This window comes from Carcharodon carcharias, chromosome 18 (genome assembly GCF_017639515.1).
Source record: "Carcharodon carcharias isolate sCarCar2 chromosome 18, sCarCar2.pri, whole genome shotgun sequence".
Taxonomy (NCBI): domain Eukaryota; kingdom Metazoa; phylum Chordata; class Chondrichthyes; order Lamniformes; family Lamnidae; genus Carcharodon; species Carcharodon carcharias.
The window spans coordinates 39,417,166-39,443,921 of record NC_054484.1 but is presented as its reverse complement, the minus strand read 5'-3'; the positions used below and the strand labels follow the sequence as shown (position 1 = coordinate 39,443,921).

The window sequence follows — 26,756 nt, the reverse complement described above, 5'->3', positions numbered from 1 at the left end:
TCAGGATAAGGGGTTACTCATTTAAGACAGATGAGGAGGAATTTCTTCTGAGGGCTGTTGGTATTTGAAATTCTCTAACCCAGATAGGAAGGCTAAGATTTTTCAAATTTTGAGGGAACTGAGAGCCATGGGCAACAGGCAGTAAAATGGATTTGAAGTCAAGATCAGATCAGTCATGATCTTATTGAATGGTGGAGCTGGCTCGAGAGGCAATATGGCATATTCCTGTTTTTAGCGTGTGACTTGGGTGTGCACTCTGCCTAGAAGTTTTAGCTCTGCAGAATGAAATTTAGCAATTACATACTATGTAATTATGAAATGCCCCAGTTCAGGACTTGACCACACCTATACTTGCAGCAACACTACATCATACTAGACTAGGAAAATTCAACAAGCATTCTTTCCTAAAATTTAAAAGTAATGTGAGGAGAGAGGAAAGCAAGAATAAACATCCAACTTTGCTTTGACAACTGGGCCTCTAATCTTTTGTAATTAAACAGTGTCAAATGAGCCCCATTTGACTCTTAATGAATTTTAGTACTGATGTTGCTGTCATGTGACAGTGTTTCAAGATTGTGTGCGGTTCCGAAGGTTATTCAAGGCTGCCACTCAGCATAATCTCTCAGTTGCCAGGCAGTTGTATTTAAAACTTAAACTAAGTGGAAAATCCAGTTCCGTACATTTGTTTTCACCCATCTCCTGGACTTATAGAGTGTACCCATGTTCAAGTCACTTGTAGTATGTAGATAAGTAATGAAACATTAATCACACTTTAGTCATTCTTCTTTTGAATGTAGGTATTCTGCACATGGTGTTTTCCTCTCCATTCACCATTTTTTGGGATTACTGTATGGGATTTCTCCCTATTTCCATTGTAATCATAGCATGTTTAATGTTTTCAAAATTTATATTAATTAGGAAGCATGTTCCAGGTCATTACCATTGGTTGTGTTCAAAAAAAGTTCTTTCTCACATGCACATCCCCTACCCCCAACAACTCTTGCCTAAAAACTTAAATCTGTACCCCCTAGCCCTTGTACATAAGCTAAAGGCAAAAAGCTTATCTTTATCTACCTTATCTAAACCATAATCTTGTACATCTCCATCAAATCTCACTTCAACCTCCTTCGCTCCAAGGAGAGCAAACCCAACTTCTCCACCTAACCTTGAAGCTAAATTCCCTCATCCCTGGAACCATTCTGGTAAATCTCCACTACACTCTAAGGGTGCTAAATGTCATGACTAGAAATAGATGTGGTAATCTAGTTGCGGCCTCATTAGAGTTTTATAAAGACTCAGCATAACTTCTCTGCTTTTATGCTCAATATCTTCGAAGCTCAAAATCCCATATGATTTGCTAATTACTCTCTGGCCCAAATGGTCCTGTCTCTAGATTGTCAAAGATGGGACATGTATCAGGTCCCTGTGGAAGCCCTAACTTGCAGACATATGTGGGAATTGTTTGGGAAGTGTCTGATTGCCTGCTGCCCAAGATCTTCTGCAAATGTCTCGACTCCCTAAGTTCAGGGCAGAGATTTGGCCTAGTTGCATGGGACTTAGCTGAATACTTATCCAGGAATTGTTAGATAGTTTAATACCTCATATAACTGGGTAACTCCACAACTGATTTCCCACCCTGCCCCTGCTCCCCCGCCCAATCAGTCCCTGCAGAATCTTTAGAACTGTGCAGTTAAGTCTATCCTTTCTGCTAAAATGTACCACCTCACAATTTGCTGTCTTAAATTCCATCTGACTCTTGTCTGCCCATTCTGCTAATCTATCAGTCCTGTTGAAATTGATTAGAATTAACCTCACCGTATGCAACACCTCCCAAGTTTGGCATCATCAGCAAATTTTGACATTTTATTCTGTATTCCAATATCCAAGTCATTATCTGAATAACAACCATTTACCAAGACTTGCTGTTTTCTGTCCTGAAGTCAGTTTTTTATCCAAGCTGACACTGACCCTTCTGTTCCATGAGCCTCAATTTTGGCAGCCAGCCATTTATGTGGTACTTTGTCAACTGTTTTCTCTAAATCTGTATAGGCAGCACCCATCACATTCCCTTCATCACCTTCTCTGTTACCTCATCAGAAAATTCAGTTGGATTAGTCAAACATGATCTGCCTTTTACAGATTTATGCTGGTTCTCCTTAAATAATGCAAACCTCTCCAACTAAGTTACAGTTAATTTTTTTTTCCCCCTGATTATTTATTTTAACCTTACCTATCACTAATATTAAATTAACTGGCCTTTGGTTACTATGAATGTCCTTGCACCCTTTCTTGAATAAAAGTGTCACATTGTCACTCTCCAATCCTCTGGCACGACCCTTGTCTCTAGGCAAGATTGGAAGATTTATGGCAAATCCTTCAGCTATCTCCGCCCCCATTTCCTTTAGCAACTACTGTGACTTATCAAGTCTAAGCATATCCAGCCTTTCCAGTAAATCCCGGCTATTAATTTTCATAACATCCATTACATTGATTCAAAGTATTGATTGTGTTCTAGCTTTGCCCTGTCTCTAAGCACACATTACACACTTTGTCCCTAATAGACCCCACCCCCTTACTTACAGTCAGCTTACCATTTGCATTCCGATAGAAGATTTTTGGGTTCCCTTTTATGTTAACTGTCATCCTGCCCTCATTCTCTTTTTGCCAGCCTAATTTTCCTCTTCATTTCCCCTCTCAGCTTATTGTATTTGGCCTGGTTATTGCTTGAGGAATTCATCCGACATGCATCATACAGCTTTTTTGTTTGCATCATATTCTCCATCTTCCTCTTGTCATCCTAGGAACCTTGGCTCTGGTTCCCCTACCTTTCCCTCTTGTTGGAATGTGCCAAGCCTGTATCTGAAACATCATCTCAAAGATCACCCATTGCTCTGTTAACAGCTTTTCAGTCCTCTTTAGCTCCTCTTTACCCTTGCTAGATGCTCTCTCATCCCATTGATGATAACCCTCTTCCCATTTAGAAGTTCTGCTTTAGATTGTTGCTATTCTCCATTACTAATCTAAACTTTGTGATACAATGATCACTCTTACCCAGATGTTCCCCCAAAATACATTTGCTCCATTTGGCTCATTCCTCAGCACCAGATCTAGCAATGCCTCCTTCCATGTTGGACCAAAACATACTGGTCAAGGAAATTCTCCTGTACACGTTTCAGAAATGCCTCCTCTCCTTTCATTCTAACATTTCAATCAATATTTAGGTATTTAAAATGCCCCCAGTTCTATAGTTCTTGCACATCTGTGATTTCCCTGCAGATTTGCTCCTCTAGCAAAATAATTACTTCAATTTGATTCTGATTCCTAGAATTCTTTTCACCCTGTTGTCCTTTCCCCACTCCTTTGTGCTTTTTATTCATCAACTTTTTGGTAATGGTTGGTTGATTGGTAAGGGAAGTTGCGACAGATGCAGTTGAACTTTTGGTTTCAATCTTCATGATAAAGTAGTTCCATGACCGCTTTCCACCTGTTCTTGGAGATGATTGTGACACGGGTAGCGAAGGGAGATATTTAAGGAGACAGTTGGTATTGAAGAAAATAAACCAGGGATTTTCTTTGTTCCAGGATCATATTGGAATACAGTGAGCAATGTAATGAAATAATTTATCCCAGGCTTGGTTTTATTCTGTGATTTAAGCTTATTTTCTCTAACACTATCCAGGAAATAATGGATTGTACCCTTTGGACTACAGTTGAACCATTTATGGAGCTGCTTTTTCCTGTTATCTTGGAGCAGTTACAGACTCCGGATCATGCCCAAGAGGGGACACTGATGAAAAAGAAATATGATCAAATCGCAAAGGCTCTTGATGTCCTATTAGATATCCTTTTTTGATTAGATGCATATACCTGAAATGTAAGCACTTAAATACGTAGTGGGGAATTAAAAATTCCAAACCATTTATGTCCATTTATTATATTAATTTCTGGGAATTGAAGTTTGTCCTTATTAAATTTACAATATGGGCTAAAATACAGTGAAACATACTAATTGATGTGAATAATTTTCACTCTGGAAACTTTCAACATTGAGATTTTCTTCCATTCCTGATGAATAATATTCTTCATTCTTTCAGTCCCTATATACAAGTAAATACACTTCCATCCTGCAACTGAGGGTTGCAAAAACAAAATCATTGACTATTTGAATCTGAGTGCTTAATAAAGTTGTTCTGAATCCTTCAACTAAGAAGTAACAAATTAATTAATATAAAAACTTGATTTACAGATTTTTTTTTTAGGTTCCACCAGTTGGTATCATAGCACCTTGAATGTGTTCCTTATTTGTCTACCTTTTATAGAAGTTGGCATGTTGTGCCATTGTGAATTTCTTGTCTTGTAACCATAGTTTAGTTTAATAATGTCATAAGGCTTCCTTCAGTCCTTTGCTAAGTGCTGGTGAATCATTTTGTATGGATACTAATCAATGAGGGACAGCATAATTTACTGATGCTAAAACTTGGGTTTAATTTGACAAATACTAATGATTGGCAATCTTTTTCTGGTCATTAAAACTTGTATTTTTACTTGTAAAGAACAACCTAATGGCTTGAGAACCAATCTTAGACTATTAAAATTGGAACATGTAAAGCTGAACTGTATTAAAAGAAGGAGGAAATGAACAAAACATTTGTCCTTTTCTTTAACTATATTTTACTGCTTTGTGGAGATGATACAATCAAGTTGCAGGTTGCTAAGGTTCTCACAGCCAGAAACTGTCTCTCAATTCTGGAATATCAATTCACATACAATAGGATGGAAATTGGCTACAGAAGCAATATCACAGATGTAGAGTTATGGTAAGCTATGTAGTTGTCTTGCAAAGTTTAAAAAAACAAACAAAATGTTAAGATATGAAATAGAATAGTTGTTTGAAATAAATACTTGAAAAAAGTTCGACAATGTGTCATGCTGAGAGATTTGTTAACTGCTTTAAGAGAAATTGTTCTATGTTGCATCTACAGTGGGTCTGTCAAAATTGATCAAAGCTTCACTGGCAGTAATTGAACAAATTTGCAGGAGTGGTTGGAGGTGAAGCCTATTAAACATAGGAATTCTTAACAGTGGCACAAAAAGGAAAGATATTTAATTTCATACCCACTGTTAATGCTTTATCAGTTCGAAAACACAAACATTGTAAGCGAAATTGATGGTATATTTGTAAAGGGAAGAGGGTGTAGTGGTTAAACATATTAACTTTAAAATCTTCATGGCTTTACTGTACCCTATTTCCACATGCTTTTTCAGCTCAATATTTCCCACTAGCACACTGTTTCACATGTTCTGCCTTTTTTTATAAATCCCCTGTCTTCCCCAACAAATCTCCAGAATTCACCTAATTGGAAAAGGCTGGACCTCCAACTACCAGGCTCCTAATGTTTAGTATTCTCTGCCTCAATCCCTCCCAGAAAACTCTTTCCAGTGGCCGAAAGGTTGGTGACCAAAGGACACAAATTTAAAGTGATTGGCAAAAAAACAGAGGCAACATGAAACTTTTTTTTTACACGGCTGTTGCGCTCTGGAATGGAGCAGCTCAAAGTTGGTAGAACCTGACTTAATAGTTACTTTCAAAAGCGAAGTTGATAAATACTTTAATGGAAACACCATATAAGGCTGTGGGGAAAGAGCAGGAGAGTGGGATTAATTGGATAGCTCTACCAAGGCACCAGCAAAGACATGATAGGCTGAATGGCTTCTTTCTGTGTTGTATCATTCTATGATTCTTGGAAATGGAATATTTTTGGATAATCATAAGTTCTAGGAAAAACATTGTTAAATGCTATTAAAATTAATCTTGTCATCTGTTCATACCATTGATGCTTATGTAGTAAGAGGGTCATTACTCAATAAGCATACTTTTAAGCTGATAGAAGATAGAGATGCGAATTGCCAAAGAGTTTGTTTTCTGTTATTAGGTACAGGAAATACATCTGAGGGTCTCAAATTTCAAAATTCTTTCTAAATTGTTTCATGGAGCACTGATTTGTTTATGTTTATCAGGGATTGTATATGGAAGTTGTTCATTTCTGGCTGAATTATAGTAAGCACTTGGAGTCTAGAATTAGCTTGTAATTGACATCTTTCTAAACTGGTGTTTTTCTCCTCCTGCTCTACATTGACAGTAAAATAGGTACAGAAGTTGTCCTGAAGACACTCAGCCTTATGAACAGACTCAAGCAGTTGGTGCCGAACATGGAAGCAAGCTTTTATAAGATATTGCAGGTAAAACTTAGACTGGGTTCAAAAACCAACTTTTATAAGATGTCTTTTTTCTTTCTATTTTATTAAACAAATTAGAAAATAAGGTATTTCTTGTAATCTTGAGTTGTGTCGAAAAATGTGTCAATTAGGTAGCACAGGGCAAGATGTTGACTTGGATATTGTCAGTGGTGAATGAATGGCGCTTGCCATTCATTAAACTTAGCTGTCTATAGCTCTTTTTTTTTGTGGGCAACTTGCGCTCATGGGGAGTCTAAGGTAGGGTGGCATCCATAACAATGGATCACTGATCCATTCCAGAGCACTATACTTGATTATGTAAAAAAAAAAAAATTTGCACCTCTGATTCTTTTGCCATTCATGTTATGTATGTGTCCTATAGTGTACAACTCCACTGCCTCTGGAAAGTGTTCCTCTAGGCGAGGTTTGGACAGGGCATACCAAACGTTAGGGACCAGGTAGCTGAAGGACCAGCCATCACTGAGTAGGTGGATTCTGGGGATTTGAAGGGGCAAGAAGGAGATTTATAAGATGCAGGAGCAAGTGGAATGGAGTGCTAATGGGAAACAGAGCTGGGAAAGCTTGTGGAAATAGATGTGGCAAAGTCATGAGGATGAATACAAGCAACAGGGGAAGGAACACAGGCATTCCTGAGTCTAAGCCAGTATAAAATAGCATATTTAATTCAAAGCTAATGTACATGTGAAGTAAAATAAAGATGGAAAAGAAAGAAAAAAATTAAACTTTATAGTTGAAGATATAAAATATAAGTCTGAAGAAATGAGATTTCACACTTGAAACAACATATTTTCAGTGTCAAAGAGGTCGTTTGGAATAGATAAGCCATATTTTTTTCTAGAATGTTTAGTAGGGCCAAGAACGTAATAATAACTGGGGTTATCAGAGCTCACCCTTCTTAGAGTAAATTGTACAGCAGCTTCCAGCTTAAATGCAAAAATCAGGCAGTTGTTGTCCAATTTGTCCTACTCCTCCGGAAGTTACTTAACTGTATTTTACTGAGAGATTCAGGCATTTAAACACAAAGATGTGAAGTTGAAGCACTTAGCCACTTGATACACAAAATTAAGGCTTATGGAATTGGGGGGGGAAATACATTATCGTGATTTGAGGATTGGTTAGCAGGTCTGAAGATAGGAATAAACATTTTCAGTTGGCAGGCTGTGACTAGTGGGGTACAACAAGGATTAGGATTTGGTTCTCAATTGTGTGGATTAAGCTTCATATTATTTTAAAGTACCATGACACTTAAAATTAATTTTTGTTTCTACTTCATAGCAAGATATTTAACACAGAAGAAGCCATAGGTTCCACAAACCATTCCATCCAATTGACCCCTTTCTTTCTGAGATCTTTTGTTATTCAATTGCAAAATTTAAAATCCATGAATCTATTTAGATATCAGGATCTTTTCTATATTCATTTTGAAACCCCTCCTGTTCAGCCACCTGCTGTGATAATTATTGCACCTGTTGATCACTTCTGTAAGGAAATTCTGTGTAAATCTTTTATCTTTAGTTTTCATCATGAATTTCTGCCATCTCGTTCTTTAGGCCCCTTCAGGAGGGAAAGGAGAAATGTAAAAAGTATATGCAAAGCATGAATGTTATTGCTTTATACAGTTTTTTTGAATGTTTCTCCAGGACCAACGACTCACTTCGCCTTTGTCGTTTGCTTTGACTTCCGAACACCAAGAACATGTACAGTTTGCATTAAAAATTCTTTTTGAGGCAGCACCTTTGCCTGATTTTCCTGCTATAACGTAAGTGTTCAAGGTGTTTGGTTTGCTTTTTCTGTTGGTTAATCAGAATGATAAACATGACCATGCATCATCAGTTTGATAACCATTGTAAATCAATAAAAATACATATTGTAGACACTAATTACATTGTATAGGAAAACACCTCGGCTAAAATAATGGGACAGAGGAATGGCATACAAGCATGTTAAACATTTATTGGATATTACCGACAGTAATTATTAGGCTACCACAAAAGCAAAATATTTCAGAAGCTGGAAATCTGTAATAAAAATAATGCTGAAAATAATCAACAGATCAGGTGGTAGCTTTGGGGAGAGAAAATGAGTTGCTTTTGCAGGTTGATGACCTTTTGATAGATGGAGGTCATTGATTTGGCATGGTCATTGACTTGAAATGTTAACACCCTTTCCACGGAAGTTGCTTGACATGCTAAGCATTTTCAGCATTTTTGTAATTATAGGGTTTATGTTTTAACAATGTAACTTTTGCTGTCAGTATTGATGTCTTGTTGCTTTCAAATGAGTATGCCAACTTGTAAGAGCTGCATTCCTTTACATAGCAAAACATGGGGATGAAATTTTGCTTAATCTGTTATGACACAAATTACACGCAAGAAATGTAATTTAGTTGCAACATCTGATAGCATTTAGTGTGAGTCCTTGCAGCATCCCACAGTATCTATTCTGATTTCTGAACCCCAGGTGCACCACAGTTCTCACAGATCACCCAAAATGCCACCTATTGCACTAAATTGAGGTATGGGAAGAGCTTCTATAATTACGGTTTAGTGGTTTAATTAGCTGGAATTAATGATTTTAGGGTTGGGGTGCTTAAGTGCCATTGATAAATTATCCTTCTTAAAATACAATACAAAAACTGTTACAGAATGAATTACATCAGCATTACTTATTTCTCCCAATATATTTTCTTTTCAACGTTTTGGCTGGATTTAAAACTCTTTGTAGATTGAGTTTTGAAACTTTTATGTAGCAAATCATACATTTCACAGCTCTGTAACAAAAATTGTAGTGTTAATTCTCTCATGTATTATTCTGCCTGGGTATATGTTGCCCTGAATATAGGAAAGAGTGAGGAAAAATTTTACACTTGTGTTGCTTTGTTCCTTTCAGGCTTGGGGAAAACATTGCTGCCAATAATGCATACAAACAGCAGAACACTGACCATGTAATGAAAAAAGTTCCTGTCCATCAGCATTCTGCAAGCTTTGTAACATCAAAATGTTCAAGTACAACCAATGCTGCCAGATCCAATATTCATGAGTTGATTGATAAATTGCAATTAGGAATGGAGGTTTGTACTGCATGTTGATTGGCTTTACTGGTTATTTGTTTATACATTGTAGTTTGCATTTAATCCTGTACTCACATCTAGTTGTTACTGGCACTTTTTCAGCAGGCACTAGAAAAACTATTGGACCAACGATGCACTTCATTAATCTAATCTTAATATTCAGTCACGAGATATGGACATCGCTGGTGAGGCCAGCATTTATTACCCACCCCTAATTGCCCTTGAGAAGGTACTCCCACAGTGCTGTTTGGGAAGGAGTTTCAGAATTTTTAAGCAGCGATCGCAAAGGACCGCTAACATATTTCCAACTCATGATGGTGTTTGACTTGGAAGTGCGGGTGTTCCCATGCTCCTGCTGTCTTTATCCTTCTTGTTGATAGAGGTTGCTTATTTGGGAAGAAGAAACCTTGGTGAGGTGCAGCAGTGCATCTTGTAAATGGTGCACACTGTAACCATGTTGTACCAGAGGTGAAGGGAATGAAGATTCAAATTGGTGGATGGGGGTGCCAGGCAAGCAGGCTGCTTTGTCCAAATGGAACTTCTTGAATTTTGTTGGAGTTGTGCACATCCAGGCAAGTGGAGAGTATTCCATTACACTGTGATAATGAGGGCCCTCAGGAGGAGGCAGAGATAGATTATCCATTCACCTCTTATGATTGAAAATGATTGTGTATGTTTCAAAGAAAAAAACTGCGGACGCTGGAAATCCAAAACAAAAATAAAAATACCTGGAAAAACTCAGCAGGTCTGACAAGCATCTGCGGAGGGGAATGCAGTTAACATTTCGAGTCCATATGACTCTTCAACAGAACTAAGGAAAAATAGAAGAGAGGTGAAATATAAGTTGGTTTAAGGAGGGGTGGGACAAGTAGAGCTGGATAGAGAGCCGGTGATAGGTGGAGATTGCCAAAAGATGTCATAGACAAAAGGACAAAGAGGTGTTGATGGTGGTGATATTAGCTAAGAAATGTGCTAATAGGTGACATTAAGGGTAGAAAGCAGGACAAGCAAGGTACAGATAGCCCAAGTGGAGCTGGGGCGGGGAGAAGGGATCGAAATAGGCTAAAAGGTAGAGATAAAACAATGGATGGAAATACATTTAAAAATAATGGAAATAGGTGGGAAAAGAAAAATCTATATAAATTATTGGAAAAAAGGGGGATCGGAAAGGGGAAAGGGAGGAGAGAGCTCATGATCTAAAGTTGTTGAACTCAATATTCAGTCCGGAAGCTATAAGGTGCCTAGTCAGAAGATGAGGTGCTGTTTCTCCAGTTTGTGTTGAGCTTCACTGGAACATTGCAGCAGACCAAGGACGGACATGTGGGCATGAGAGCAGGGTGGAGTGTTGAAATGGCAAGCGACAGGGAGGTCTGGGTCATGCTTGCGGGCAGACTGAAGGTGTTCCGCAAAGCGGTCATCCAGTCTGCGTTTGGTCTCTCCAATGTAGAGGAAATCACATTGGGAGCAGCGAATGCAGTAGACTAAATTGAGGGAAGTGCAAGTGAAATGCTGCTTCACTTGAAAGGAGTGTTTGAGCCCTTGGATGGTGAGGAGAGGGGAAGTAAAGGGGCAGGTGTTGCACCTTCTGCGTTTGCATGGGACGGTGCTGTGGGAGGGGGTTGATGTGTAGGGGGTGATGGAGGAGTGGACCAGGGTGTCCCAGAGGGAATGTTCCCTGCGGAATGCTGCTGGGGGGTTGACGGGAGGATGTGTTTGACGGTGGCATCATGATGGAGTTGGCGGAAATGGTGGAGGATGATCCTTTGAATGCAGAGGCTGATGGGGTGATAAGTGAGGACAAGGGGGACCCTATCATGGTTCTGGGATGGAGAGGAAGGTGTGAGGGCGGATGCGCGGGAGATGGGCCAGACACAGTTGAGGGCCCTGTCAACCACTGGGTGGAAAACCTCAGTTAAGGAAGAAGGAAGACATGTCAGAGGAACTGTTTTGGAAAGTGGCATCATCAGAACAGATACGACGGAGGCGAAGGAACTAAGAGAATGGGATGGAGTCCTTATAGAAAGCAGGGTGTGAGGAGCTGTAGTCAAGGTAGCTGTGGGAGTCAGGAGGCTTGTAATGAATATTGGTGGACAGCCTATCACCAGAATTTAAGACAGAGAGGTCAAGGAAGGGAAGGGAAGTGTTAGAGATGGACCATGTGAAAATGATGGAGGGGTGGAAATTGGAAGCAAAATTGATAAAATTTTTCCAGGTCCAGGCGAGAGCATGAAGCAGCACCGAAGCAGTCATTGATATACCGGAGAAAGAGTTGTGGGAGGGGGCCGGAGTAGGACTGGAACAAGGAATGTCCCACCTACCCCATAAAGAGACAGGCACAACTGGGGCCCCTGCAGGTACCCATAGCCACACCTTTTATTTGGAGGAAGTGAGAGGAGTTTAAAGAGAAATTGTTCAGTGAGAACACAAGTTCAGCCAGAGGGAGGAGAGTAGTGGTGGATGGGGATTGTTCGGGCCTCTTGTTCGAGGAAGAAGCAGAGAGCCCTCAGACCATCCCAATGGCTCACAGCACATTGATACCCAGTTTTGATCTTCTAAATCTTTCCTATTTAGTAGTGCTGCAGAATCCTTAATGTAAAGATGGGACTTTGGCTCCAGAAGGCCTCTGTAGTGATTACTCCTATCAATACTGTTGTGGACAAATGCATCTGCGACAGATTAGTGAGGACAAGCTCAAGTATGGTTTTCTTTCATGTTGGTTCTCTCATCACCTGCATCAGGCTCAATCTGGCAGCGACATAGCTGGATCAGTCATGGTTCTAATATGCTACCACCCAAAATATAATCTGTGCCCTTGCTATCCCGGTGCTTCTTCCAACTGATAGTTGCGGGAAAGTAATAGCCAATAATCAGCAGGAAGTTTCCTTGCCCATGTTTGATCTGATGCCATGAGACTTTACTTCTGGAGTTAATGTTGAAGTCTTCCACAGCCAGTCCCCGCTGACTATACCATTCTGCCACTAGAGATTGAAATAAAGGAACCTGGGATGTTACTGGAGTTGCTGAAAGATATGAACCTGAGTATGAGTATGATTATATCCAGCTGTTGATTCATTAGCTTGTAAGTCAGCTCTTCTAACTTTTAGCACAAGTCTCCAGATGATGTTGGGGATTTTAAATTCATATGGAATGTGGGTATTGCTGACAAGACTGTCATTTATTGGCTTTGACAAGGTGGTAGTCGTAAACCATTTTGTTAAATATAACTGAGTGGCATCCTAATCCATTTCAGAAGCTAGCTAATAGTCAACTACATTGTGGGTCTGAACTCGTGTCTCCGGACCATTCCCCTGAACCTGTGGATTACTAGTCACCATGCTACCAAACCCCATGTTCAATCAATAGTAATAATCTAATTGAGGAAAATGGAACAATATAAAATGGGCTGCAGTGACCGAATCTCATTAAGAAACTGAGTTATCAGAATTGTGTGGAAAAAGTGAAGGTTCTTTTTTTAATTGTAATAGTTTCCTGAAATTGTACGTATTGAAAGCTGGCCTCTAAGCACAAGTGTTGAACTTTAATCTCTCATTTGGTCATATGTTTGAATTCCACAAATATTTTTATCGTCAGCTGTTTAATGTAAGCAATAAATACCTGTAAAGATATTTATTTTTTAGTTTTCTGCTGAGCATTCTTTATTGACTTTTTTTATTTAGCTACTTAACAATACATTTAATATCTTTTCATAGCTGAAGGAACAAGTCAAGGATGTGAGGCTGTCAGATGTGATGGATGTATATGAGCAGAAGCTTTCATCTCTTGCTGTAAGTAGCAGTTGAAATTGATGGCATAATCTTTTTAAACTGGCAACATTGAAAATTGTTAAAACGAAAATTCCATGTGCCACACTTTATAGGAATAGTGATCACGCTATTACATTAATGAATCTCTCTTTAAGTTGAAAACAATAAAGAAATACAGGGAACATTTTAAAAATTTTCCCTCGGTTGATTTCAGTGCAGTTTCTTTTGCAACTGAGTGTGAATAATATGATAATGCATTAGTATCTTTGCTGAATGTTTTGTGACAACGGAAGTCCAGAATTGTGGTGGGATTGTTGAGCTATTCTTCAGTTAGTCCGATTATAGCAGTTGCACAGTAGTAGTGGATAGCATAAGCTACATTTTCTAATCCCTTCAAGTTTAAAGTAAAATTCTTTATTGTAGTGTAACAGTTTTGAATTCAGCTTAATAATCTACCTCCACTGCACATATCTATGTCACGTCTGTTGGTTTAGTGTTCCTTCACCAGTATGAAAAGCAATATACATAAAGTTGTAAAGAGCTTTATAACTGTAGAAAAAAATGTATGAAGTTGTAATCTTAGCTCCTTAGTGTCTTATAAACATGTTTTTGTGTAGCTCAATAGATTTTTGAACGCTTATTTGCATTTAGCCCCTTGAACACAGTGAAATGCACTTCACAGATGTGTTAGCAGCCAAAATTTGACACTGGGCCACATCAGAAAATAGGCATGGATCAAAACTTTGGTCAAAGATATAAGCTTTAAGGAATGTCTTAAAAGAGGAGAAAAATATGTGGAGAGATTTAGAGAGGGAATTCCAGAGCGTAATGCTAAGATAGAGATGTAATGTTGACTGTAATGCTATTATATTTTATAGTTATACTATTTTGAGAAAGTGAGGGAAAAGAGGATCTTTTTTATTATCTAGATTTAAAACTGCTGCAATTTCTAAAATCTAGTAAATGGTTTAATTGTGATACTGGCTAACTACAAAGTGGAGACCAAACCAGATCTTTCTGTAGAGGCTAAAAGGGATGACTCACATGTACAATCAAATGCAATATGTACTAGAGTATAAAACTGCTTCAGAATAGACATGAAAGCAATTGGAAAGAACATAGGAGCAAGAGTAGGCCATTCTTCCTCTCAAATTGTTCTGCCATTCAATTAGACACTGGCTGATATGTACCTGAACTCCCCTTTACCTGCCTATGTTCCATATCCTTTTAATACCTTGTTTTTATTCATTCATGGGGTGTGGGTGTCGCTGGCTAGACCAGCATTTATTGCCCATCCCTAATTGCCCTTGAGAAGGTGGTAGTGGTGGTGAGCTGCCTTCTTGAACTGCTGCAGTCCATGTGGTATAGATACACTCAGTGCTGTTAGGAAGGGAGTTCCAGGATTTTGACCTAGCGACAGTAAAGGAACGGCAATATATTTCCAAGTCAAGGATGGTGAGTGGCTTGGAGGGGAACTTCCGGGTGGTGGTGTTCCCATTTGTCTGCTGCCTTTGTCCTTTTAGATGATAGTGGTCATGGGTTTGGAAGGTGATGTTTAAGGAGGCTTGGTGAGTATCCAACAATGCTCTATCAACCTCAATTTCAAATTTCAGTTACCTAGTAACCACAGCCTTTTGAGATGGGGGAAAGAAATATTTCCACAAACCTTCGTGTGAAACAATGCACCCAGATTTCAGTCCTAAATGGCCTAGCTTTAACTTTCAGATTAGGCTCTCTTGTGGGTGTCCGTCTGTCTCCCCCCCCTCCACCAGGTGAAATAGTTTCCCTATCCATTCTATGTCTCTTAATCATTTTAAGTACAGTTCCCATCGCTTAGAGTGAGCGAGTTTGTATGACGGCAGATTGACCACAAATATGGTAGCCAATGTAACCTATGACAGAAGTCCTGAAGGTGGCAGGCAACACTAGGACAGTTAACTCCTGACATTAATCATGATCAGATCTATTCGTGCATGTTAGTATATTCAAAGACATTTTGTAAACATCATTTGTGTAACTTTAACACAGGTTTCAGCAACAATTTTTAGTTTGCTATTGGCCTGCTGGTTCTACTCTTACAATTGTAGCAATGGTGCATTTTCTGGTGACGTTTTTAAACGTAGTTAATGTAACATTAATTATTTTTGGTGAAAGTTTATTCTGCATATGAACACCTGTCTGGCAAAAATGGACAATGTCAGTGGTAAGGACAGTATCTTTTTTACGTTCATCAACCACCCCTCTGCTGTCAACCGTTTAAGCTCAAGGGAAGGGTTTCTACAAAACGGTTCCAGAGATGCAAAGTAAAAATTTCAATTGCTGCCAGTTTCAGAAAAGACGGGCAATGAAGAAGGATTGTGCGCAAAAAAAAAGTTGAAAGATTATAAAGTTAGCAACTTAATTGGAATTAATGGCATATTGATCTTCATTAATCAGAAAATAAGATAGCAATGCAGATTGACTTGGGAGGAGAGAAGGAAGATGAGGGGGAAGAAATTGCCTTATTATAAAAATTGTCATTTGCTAGTACGGAATTTGAGTGTTGCTGAAAAATCAGACGTCTAAGCTTTTCATCTTGCAGTCATCAGGATGCTTTGCAAGAATACCAATATAGGGGGAAAACAATTTATGCTGCATGTGAAGAGAGTTCTTTGTCATCTCTGATTCCCCTTAAAATTCAAACAACCTCTCAACTTATCTAAAAATGCAGATGCTAGACCTAACCTATTTACTTGTACCTCAAACCTAACACTTTTAACCTTTTCATGTTTCCAAACACAGACATCCTGACTCCTATCAATCCCTTGCCCAGCTTAATTAAATCGTACACTGAGATCCAGCCTTTTTTACAGAATATCATAATATTCCCCAAAATACTTTTTTTTAAAAAACATCCATTCTCATACTGATGTAACCCAGTCGGAACCATCCGAAGTTTGATTTTTAATTAGCATTTTGCCTTACAAACCTTACTTGGGAACTTCCAAAGGGAATTCCCCAGCGCATCTTTGGGTACCTCCCTAATATGACATCCTGGAGCTCGGAAGTTATGGCCTCATGCAGACAGGATTTCTTCACACAAACCTAACGTTTTGGGGGTTTTGCCCTTCCACTATTACATATACAATTCTATTTTTTGTGTTGTGGGTGCAAATACTTTAAATTTATTCATTTTCCTTTTAAGCTTCCTTGGTTGAGACTATGACAGCTGAGAGATATGAAGTAGATGAGGAAATATCTTTTCTTTTTGATGTTTTACGTGGTGTAGCAAACATTTTTAACTTGGGTTAGTTTTAGATAAGGTTGCTCTCCCTTTTTTCTGCAATCCCTTTCTTTTGCTTGGTCTCATGCTTCTGCACGTATGTCAGTGCGATGCATCCAAGGCCATTTATGTCTCCTGTATCTGTCACATTGCTAGGAATTGTCAAGGTTCATGTAGAGGTGACACTCCCTCGTTTATTCCTTTGCATGCCTCCACTCATTGATACAATGGCACATGAACAGAGTGGGGCTTTAACCTTCCTTACTTCATTGGATTTCTCCATTTTACAATACCACAGACTCTCTTCTTGAAATATTTCAATATTAACATAATCTTTAGCATGAATATAATTGAAGTTTAACTCTTTTGTTTAGTCTAAAGAAAACCGTTTACAGGACCTATTGGAAGCCAAGGCACTGGCCCTAGCACAGGCTGATCGTTTGATTGCCCAGTACCGTTGTCAGAGAGCCCATGCAGAAGCAGAGGTATTTTGAATATACCATGAGATAGATCATTTTAAAAGTTACTGCCTTCTCTTAATTCAGTCTTTTAAGTCAACTAATCTTTTTATTTGCTGCATTATATAAATTAGTTAATTCAATTTATCAGAATGCAATTTTTTTTAGTACAACGTAGTATTGTCAAGGGTAGACCAACACTCTAGGCTGTAAAATTCTGGTTATGCGGATCTTCAAAATGTGGCAGAGTAAGGTACAGTTGGACTTTTTTATCATACTAATTTCTATTATATATAATGTAAAAAAGCTGTTATCAAATGCAAAGTGTCAGTAGACTGGAAATCTATTTTGCAGCTGCGATTCTTTTATTCTATGGAAATGAAGGACAGTAATGAATTATGGTTAAATATTTTCAAGTACTTTGTGATTGAACAAAATTGCATGCTGTTTGTCAATAACTTGGTGAAAATTGCACTGCTTCTGAGTTATCCAGTCATTATGGCTGTAAGAATGTTAGAAACTACAGTAAATCATATAGTTCCTTTTCATTTTGCTAATTTTGAAATTCTCATCAGGGGAATCTCATCAACTGTTGTTCACTGTTCTTCCTAGTTATTAACCGAACCAATTCAAACACGTGCATCTTAATTGGCCAATTGTTCTGGGGTTTTGGGGTCTCCAATGTAGAGGAGGCCGCATTGGGAGCAGCGAATGCAGTAGATCAAATTGAAGGAGGTGCAAGTGAAGTGCTGATTCACCTGAAAGGAATGTTTGGACCCTTGGGCAGTGAGGAGGGTAAAGGGGCAGGTGTTATACCTTCTGCAACTGCATGGGAAGTTGCCCTGGGAGGAGGATGAGGTGCTGGGGTGATGGAAGAGTGGACCAGGGTGCCCCGGAGAGAACGATCCCTACGGAATGCCGACAGGGAAGGTGAGGGGAAGATGTGTTTGGTGGTGACATCATGCTGGAGTTGGTGGAGGACGATCCTTTGAATGTGGAGGCTGGTGAGGTGAAAAGTGAGGACAAGGGGTCCTTATCATTGTTCTGGGAGGGAGAGGAAGGTGTGAGGGCAGAGGCATGGGAGATGGGTCAGACGTGGTTGAGGGCCCTGTCAACAACAGTGGGTGGGAACCCTCAGTTAAAGAAGAAGGAAGACATGTCAGAAGTGCCAGTTTGGAAAGTGGCATCATCGGAACAGATGCAACGGAGGTGAAGGAACTGAAAGAATGGGATGCAGTCCTTACAGGAAGCAGGGTGTGAGGAGCTGTAGTCGAGGTAGCTGTGGGTGTCGGTGGGATTGTAGTGAATATTGGTGGACAGTCTATCACCAGAAATTGAGACAGAGGTCAAGGAAGGGAAGGGAAGTGTCGGAGATGCACCATGTGAAGATGATAGAGGGGTGGCAATTGGAAGCAAAATTGATAAAATTTTTCCAGGTCCAGATGAGAGCATGAAGCAGCACCGAAACAATCATCGATGAACCAAAAAAAGAGTTGTGGGAGGGGGCCTGAGTAGGACTGGAGCAAGGAATGTTCCACATAACTCATAAAGAGACAGGCATAACTGGGGCCCATGTGCCCCAGCCATACCTTTTTATTTGGAGGAAGTGAGTCAAGTTTAAGGAGAAATTGTTCAGTGAGAACACAAGTTCAGCCAGACGGAGGAGAGTGGTGGTGGGATAGGGGTTGTTCGGGCCTCTGTTCAAGGAAGAAGCAGAGAGCCCTCAGACCATCCTGATGGGGGATGGAAGTATAGAGGGATTGGAAAGGAGGCGGTTAGGGCCAGGGAATTTTGTCCTTTGCCCCCACCTATTGCTGGCCTTCTATCCAGCTTCACCTGTTCCAACACCCTTAAACAGTATAAATTGCATCACATTTTTACTTTGGTTTAACTTTGAAGAAGAGTCATACAGACACAAAACGTTAACTCTGTTTTTCTCTCTGCAGATGCTGTTAGACCTGTTGAGTTTTTCCAGCATTTTCTGTTTTTGTTTCAGATTTCCAGCATCCGCAGCATTTTCCTTTTATCTTTCTGGAAAATATTCAGTTGGCATTCTAGTATGCTTTTCTATCTCACCAAAGGTTACAAATCCTAATATGGTTCCAATTAAAACTGGCTCAACTCAAAACTCCAGACCAATTGACCAATTAAAATGCACATGTTTGAATTGATAAGGTTAATAACTAGGAAGAACAGTGAACAACAGTTGATGTGAGAGATTCGTCTCCTGATGAAATGGCAAGCAACAAGTAGGTCTGGACCTCACTTGCCATTTCAACACACTGGAGGAACAGCACCTCATCTTCTGATTAGGCATTTTACAGCCTTCCGGACTTAATACTTGAGTTCAACAACTTCAGACCATGAGCTCTCTCCTCTATCCCCACCCCCTTCTTTACCCCCCTTAATTTTTATTTTTATTTTTATCCACTTTTTAATTTTTTTATTTTCATTTTTATTCATTTCTACAATGTTTTATCCCCACCTTTTATCCTATTTTCGATCTTTTATCCCCACCACCACTCCACTCCACAAGGGCCATCTGTTACTTGTTCTTTTCAGGGTGCTTACCCTTGTCCCTGCTGTTATCACATTCTGCTTTCTTACCTTAATGCCACTATCAGCACCTCATTTAGCCCTTACCAGTACCATTAACACCCACTTTGTCCTTTTTGTTCATGACATCTTTGTCAATCTCTCCTTTGCCCCTACCTATTACCAGCCTTCTATCCAGCTTCACCTGCTCCACCCACCCTGTCCTCTTGTTCATGACATCTTTGTCAATCTCTCCTTTGCCCTCACCTATCACTGGCCTTCTATCCAGCTTCACCTGCTCCACCCCACTTAAACAGTATAAATTGCATCACATTTTTGCTTCTCTTTAGCTCTGAAGAAGAGTCTTATGGACTCGGAATGTTAACTCTGTTTTTCTCACCACAGATTCAGTTAGACCTGAGTTTTTCCAGCATTTTATGTACTTGTTGTTGAGTATTTTCCAGAATAGATTAAAATAGCCCCTGTATGCTGTTCCTCAGAAATATCGTCTCCAAACATGGCGCCAACTTTCACATACATTGATAGTGAACCCTGCTACCACCATAGACACCAGGACCGCTATAGCAGCAGTGTTAGATTGCCTGTCTAATATCACTTGTCACTCTGCACTTATTGCACCAGTGATGTCTAGTGGTTAGTGCAAATCAGGTGTGTATACTCCAACAATATTTAATGTCTCAAGTATTGGATTTTCTAGTTGTTTTCTAATTTGTGTGGTATTACCTTCTCTACATTCATTCTGAATTGTTCCATTTTATAAATCATTTGGCATATTTTGAGTTGTAGGCACGACAGTTAGCTTCACTTTTAATGGATGCAGAGAGAAAAAACGAAGAACTTGATGGAGTGCTGAAGACACAACTGTTGGAATCTGACCGTGCCAAGGCTGATATTGAGGAGCTTTATCAACACAATTGTAAATTACAGGCCATTTCTGAAGAACATGAATCTTTAAAAGTTACTTCAAAAAGTCTTGCTCAAAAGTAAGGTTGAGTGATATCTGCTCATTTTTTGGTGCAGTTTTCCTTCTTGTTATTTCAAAAAATGGACTACAGTGGCATCAGGATTCATGTACAACAGCTAAAGAATTGACTTTGTGTATGACATAGAGCAATAGTTCTACCAGTTTTGTGCCATCATGTGGAAGGCCCCGTATTTGCCTATAAGAATTTCAAAATGGCATTAATGGATGCGTGGGGTAGTACACAAGGGAAAAGAACTTGAGACACTGAGGAGATTGTAGGAGAGGAGAAAATGTAACTTTATGGGAGTGGGCTGAATGAACCGCGATGTATGACAATCCGCAGGAGTATAATTATACTTGCGGAACTTTTTTTTATAGGTTACATAAATTGTATTTTTCACTGTATAACTTCTTGAAAGTGTAATCCATAAATCCAGTTTCAGATTTGCATATTGACACAATCTTTTTAGCCTTGAGACAGTCGAAAGGCAACTTGAAGAACTTCAGATTGAACACAATTCCTTAAGCAAACAAAGTGAATTGTTCAAAAAGCAAATTGACTCCCTTAAACAACAGAATGATAGGTAAGTCCATCTCCTATTAGATTAGATTATCTGTGATTATATGTAATATTTATAGACTCTAAGCCAGTCAGGATGGCTTGAAGTCATATGTTTGTCAAGTGGAATTTTTTTTAAAGAAACAGTAAAATATCTTGTCTTTGCTTTCTTTTTGAATCTTAGATGCCTTGCTCAGTTGGCAGAGATGGAAGCGCAGAAAAATGATTTGTGCATTCAGTTACAGGAAAAGGACAATAAATTATTGGGTATGTCTTTGGTTTGTCACTCATCTATGTCCATTTGCTTCAAGATGTATTTACTTTTCAAACAGAACAGTTAAGTGTGCCATGGAGTGACATTATACCTTTCTTTTGTATAGTTTTCTGTCCTACAAATGGCTAAGCTCATCGGGAAAAACTGACATTGGAAATGTGTGGGTGTGATGCTACTGGGAACTTAAAAGAAGATAGAATAGTAGGAAAAAATTAGTAATAAAACTTCCTGTTATCTTAAGACCATTTAATTTATTTGAATTGTGCTTCTTTCTGATGTGGATTTACCGTGCTTCAAAACTTTAAGTAGGTGACCCAAGATTGTAAGTCTCAGGTCCCTTACCCTGTTCTACATTTATTCCTTGCTCATGTCAAGCACTAATACAAAAGGACAGGACTGCAGAAAAATTCCTATTAGGTCATATCTCTGCAACTGATCTTCCATTTTTGAGGTTCATGAGGACTGCCAGTGTACCCAATGTAGCAGATTGACATGTTGTGTAAATCTGAACAGCTGTACATATACTGAAGCTGCATAATTCAGTGCCAACTGTTAAGTTATTCTGATTGTCATCTGAAAGCAGCTTGAGGTGAATAATTTGAGAAATTGTCAAGGGAACAGACTGAATGGGCCAGGGGCTTGATTAATATTGGTGACTGAAATTGAAGTAAGGAGCCGTCTAACAGGAGGGCACAACTTCAGAAAAAGAACAGTAAAGAACTGCAGCACTTGCAGGTGTGAATTCCACAGTTTAAATGAAAGGTTACAATTTTAGTTATTTCTTCAGCTTGAATCCTGATGGGCTGGAAAATCAAGTACCAGGTTAGTAGGCACCTTGCAAGAGTTGAAAATATTACATAATCAGCAGAAAACAGGACAGAGTGGCAGAAAGGCACCCAACACAAAAAAACCTGTGTGATTGTATTAGTGTTGATAAGTCTGCATTCTGCATGTTAGTCTTCAACCACTAACCTTATTTTTTTTGTAATGATTGACAGGCTTGGAACAAAAGCTCCAAGCACAGCAAGAAAAAACAAAAACAATGGAGAAGGAGAAAGAGGAGATGGAAGAAGCTATTGATGCCCTCCGAAAGGAGCTTAGCAAAACTGAGTTAGCCAGGAAAGAGCTCAGTATTAAGGTAAATGATGTATTTAGAATTATTAATCTGTCTGCCTTTCAGAAGATTGTAGAAGCACATGTGAGGATCACAATATCCAGTTTGTATTGCTGCTCTCTCCCTGAGTTATACTATAATATGACAAGCCTTTGAATAGTGAGAATAAACTTCTGATTGCAAGGATTGCAGGTCCAATTACAGGAGAAATTAGTGTCTCTGACTAACCTGAGAGAAAATCTAAGGCAAATTCAATATTTTATAACAGAAATTTAATTGGGGAACTAAAATGGCTGCTTAGAATAGTGGGTTCCAAAGCTACCTTTTCCCTCTCGATTTGGATATACTGTTTTGAACCCAGCACAGGATAATTTGATAGTCCTTTTTCAGTTGTTTTGGATAGAATTCCTTTCCAAGTTGGAGCACCTGTCATAATTCTACATAAATTGGCGCCCACACTTAACAGCCTTAATAATGGGTGATGGGGGAAATTGAGAAATTCATTCTTCATGGCTGTTCTGAGTTTGGGATTAATCCAAAGTATAAGGAGCGATAGTCATTTATATTGACTGTGTCCAAAGTGCCCGTTAATGAAATTTATAACATATGGTCCACTTTTCTACTTGTAAGGAGAAATAAGTAAACTTAACCAACAGTATATATTTGGTGTTTGCTGCAATTATACTGGAAAATAATTGCACTAATGTTGACGTGTTACTATTTTTTGTTGATGTGAATAGTAATTTTCTTTCTTCACAATTTTCTCTTGCTTTTTGAATAGAGAAAATGAACTAATCATTCCCATATTTTACTTATGAATTAATTGATTTGGCTGATATTGTAATTTCACTTCATTACTGTTTGAGCTTTAAAAAGAAATACATTTTTCATATTTTGTATATCACTCTGGAGTGCCCCATTGAATGTACTTTATTCAATTACTTGTGAAATTTTAGTTGTAATATTTCATTCTGTTTCAATTTGTTGTGATGTTCTGGAACTCATGACTAATTTGGGCTGTAATTTGAAAAATATATTGGCCTGGAGGCTCTGTTAGGTTGTACTGTTTGTTTTTTCCAGTGCGGTTTGTCCAAAATTGATCAAACTGGTGTAAAAGACCAATGAATTTCAAACGCACTTAACTTCCAACGCGGATTGAGTTTCCAAGATCTTTTGCTCACAAGCAGATAAAATTGATCACCATTGCAAGTTTCTGCTAAATTGCTTCTCTTGTGAGCCTTCGAGCAGGCTCTAAAAATTGAAGTTCTATTTTCAGGGCTAAAACCACTAGTAACTTTCAAATATTAAAAAAAGTATTTGCTAAAAAACAGACCAGGGTACACCAATGAAACTAGTAAATTGTTCACTTTTTTTTTGTAGTCATTCTCCAGCATTTAAAATAAAATTACTCAGCTGTTGGAATAGACCCATTTGATAAACCCATTTTCAGTTCTATTAGTAAAATTGCATCAGCTTACCACTTAAAATACTCCTTGATATATTTAATACAAAACAAAGCTCTGAAATGCTGCCTAGTTGTGCTGGTTCATGGTAGATTTTATGTTTGGCGATATGCAGATGAACTTGAATGGAAAATTGAGTAAAAGAAAATTGCTTCAGAAAACTAACATGACTTGCGATGCCGATTTGTGCCCAATGCAGAAACAAACATACAAATTATGAGCAGGAGTAGGCCATTTGGCCCCTTGAGCCTGCCCTGCCATTCAATAAGATCATGGCTGATGTGATTGTAACCTCAACTCCATATTCCCACCTACCTGTGATAACCTTTCACGCCCTTGCTTATCAAGAATCTACCTACCTTTGCCTTAAAAATATTCAGAGATGCTGCTTCTACTGCCTTTTGAGGGAAGAGTGTTCCAAAGACACTCTACCCTCCAAGTGAAACAAAATTCTCCTAATCTTTGTCTTAAATGGGTGACCCTTTCCTTTTAAACAATGACCCCTAGTTCTAGATTCTCCCACAAGAGGAAACATCCTTTCCACATCCAACTTGTGAAGACCCCTTAGGATCTTCTATGTTTCAATCAAGTCACTCTTCTTAACTCTAGCAAATACACGCCGAGTCTGTTCCACTTTTCCTCATAAGGCAACCCTTCAATTCCAGGTATTAGTCTAGTAAACCTTCTCTGAACCGCCTCTAATACATTTACATCCTTCCTTAAATAAGTAGATTAATATCGCACATAGTAATCCAGATGTGGTCTCACCATTGTCCTGTATAACTGAAGCATAACCTCTCTACTTTTATATTCAATTCCCCTTATAATAACAATAACATTCTATTAGATTTCCTAATTACTTGCTGTACCTCACAGAATTTTAACGAAACTGAAGGGGGCCATTTGGCCTATCATGTGTGCACCTGCTCTCCAAATGAGCATTATGACCTAGTGCCCTTGCCCTGTCTTTTCCTTGTACCCCTGCCATTGTTTCTATTCACATAATCATCTAATGCCCTCTTGAATGCTTTGATTGAACCTGCCTGCACCACACTTGCAAACAGTGTATTCCAGACCTGAACCACTCACATTTGCTTCTTTTGCAAATCACTTTAAATCTGTGCCCTCTCGTTTTTGATCCTTTTACGTGTGGGAACAGCTTCTCCTTATCTACTCTGTGCAGTGCTCTTGTGATTTTGAACATCTCTATCAAATCTCCTCTTAGCTGCCTTCTCTCCAAGGAGAACAGTCCCAACCTCTCCAATCTATCTTCGTAACTGAAGTTCCTCATCCCTGGATCCATTCTTGTAAACCTCTTCTGCACACTCTCCAATGTGTCCACACCCTTCCTATAATGTGGAGCTGTACACAGTACTCCAGCTGAGGTCTAACAAGTGTCTTATATAAATTCAGCATAACCTCCTTGCTCTTGTACTCTATGTCCCTATTAATAAAACCCAGGATACTATATGCTTTATTATTTGCTGTCTCTACCTGTCCTGCCACCTTCAATGATCTATGCACACACACACTGAGGTCTTTCTGTTCCTGCATCTCCTTCAACATTTCACCCCTTATTTTATATCGTCTGTCCATGTTCTTCCTTCCAAAATGCACCACCTCACACTTCTCTGCAATGAACTTCATCTGCCACCTAGCTGCCCACTCTACCAACTTGACTATGTCATCTTGAAGTTCTACACTGTCGTCCTCACAGTTTACAACATTCCCAAGCTTCGTATCATCCGCAAACTTTGAAATTGTCCCCTGCACACCAAGATCTAGATCATAAATATATATCAGGAAAGACAAGGGTCCCAATACTGACCCCTGGGGCCCCTGCAAACCTTCCTCCAGCCCAGAAAAAATCCATTGACCATTACACTCTGCTTCCTATTTTTTAACCAATTTTCTATCCATGTTGCTACTGTCCCTTTTATTCTCTGAGCAATAACTTTCCTCACAAGCCTGTTGTGTGGCATTGAAGCAAATGCCTTTTGAAAGTCTATGTACACCACATCCACAGCATTACCCTCATTGACCTTTTCTGTTACCTCTTCATAAACTCCAGCTAGTCAGTTAAACACTATTTCCCCTTTAGAAATCCATGCCGGCACTTTCCTATCAACCCATATTTTTCCATGTGAATTGTTTCACTGAAATTAAACTGACTGATCTGTAATTGCTGGGTTTATCCTTCAAACTTTGTTGACAAGGTTGTAATGTTTGCAATTCTACAGTAGCTTGGCACCTCCCCTGAACCTAGGGAAGACTGAAAAATTGTAGCCTGTGCCCCTGCAATTTCTGCTCTCTCTTCCTTCAATATCCTTGGATGCATCTCATCCGGTCCCAGCGCCTTGTCAACTTTTAAGTACTGACTGCCTATTCAACACTTCCTCCTTATCAATTTTGAACCCTTCTGGTGACAGAGTTTCCTTGTCTGTCACCATGGCTGAGGTAGCATCTACTTCCTTGGTAAAGAAGGATGCAAAGTATTCATTTAATACCTCAACCATGTGTAAATTCCCCTTTAGGTCCCTAATCGGCCCTAGTCCTCCTTTTACTGCCCTTTAACTATTTATATGCTTATAGAAGACTTTGAGATTCCCCTTCATGTTGGCTGCCAGTTTTTTTCTTACAATCCCTCCTCACTTCTCTATGCTTTTTCACTTCGCCTCTGAACCTTCTTTATTCTTCTGGGTTCTCAATTGTTTTTTCTATCTGTCATAAGCACACTTTTTCTTCTTAATTTCTATCTCCTTTTTCTTCCAGGGAGCTCTGGATTTGTTTGCCCCATCCTTCCATTTCGATGGAATATACCTAGACTGCCTGAACCAATTCTGTTTTGAAGGTAGCCCATTGTTCAGCTACAGTTTTTCCTGCCAATCTTTCATTCCAGTCTATCTGGCCCAGTTCCATTCTTTCCCATCAAAGTCGGATCTCGTCCAGTTAACTATTCTTACTCTGGATTGCCTAGCGTCTTTTTCCATCATCTGAAAACGTTCATTACAATG

The 26,756-nt window shown here is 39.1% G+C and overlaps 1 protein-coding gene across 5 annotated transcripts in view; it reads left to right on the top strand.

Moving 5' to 3' along the window:
- Positions 1 to 26,756, top strand: part of cip2a (cellular inhibitor of PP2A) — a 70,262-nt gene that overhangs the window by 41,545 nt on the left and 1,961 nt on the right. For 4 of the 5 annotated variants that reach the window (XM_041211983.1, XM_041211984.1, XM_041211981.1 and 1 more), the window contains exons 11-21: positions 3,680 to 3,839; positions 4,676 to 4,817; positions 6,141 to 6,240; positions 7,899 to 8,017; positions 9,148 to 9,328; positions 13,039 to 13,113; positions 16,729 to 16,839; positions 20,155 to 20,351; positions 20,803 to 20,916; positions 21,076 to 21,158; positions 22,164 to 22,303. In XM_041211983.1, the coding sequence (XP_041067917.1) occupies positions 3,680 to 3,839; positions 4,676 to 4,817; positions 6,141 to 6,240; positions 7,899 to 8,017; positions 9,148 to 9,328; positions 13,039 to 13,113; positions 16,729 to 16,839; positions 20,155 to 20,351; positions 20,803 to 20,916; positions 21,076 to 21,158; positions 22,164 to 22,303 (1,422 nt within the window). Of the gene's footprint in view, positions 1 to 3,679; positions 3,840 to 4,675; positions 4,818 to 6,140; positions 6,241 to 7,898; positions 8,018 to 9,147; positions 9,329 to 13,038; positions 13,114 to 16,728; positions 16,840 to 20,154; positions 20,352 to 20,769; positions 20,917 to 21,075; positions 21,159 to 22,163; positions 22,304 to 26,756 lie in introns of those variants that run through there. The other variant, XM_041211985.1, reaches the window with a different exon arrangement.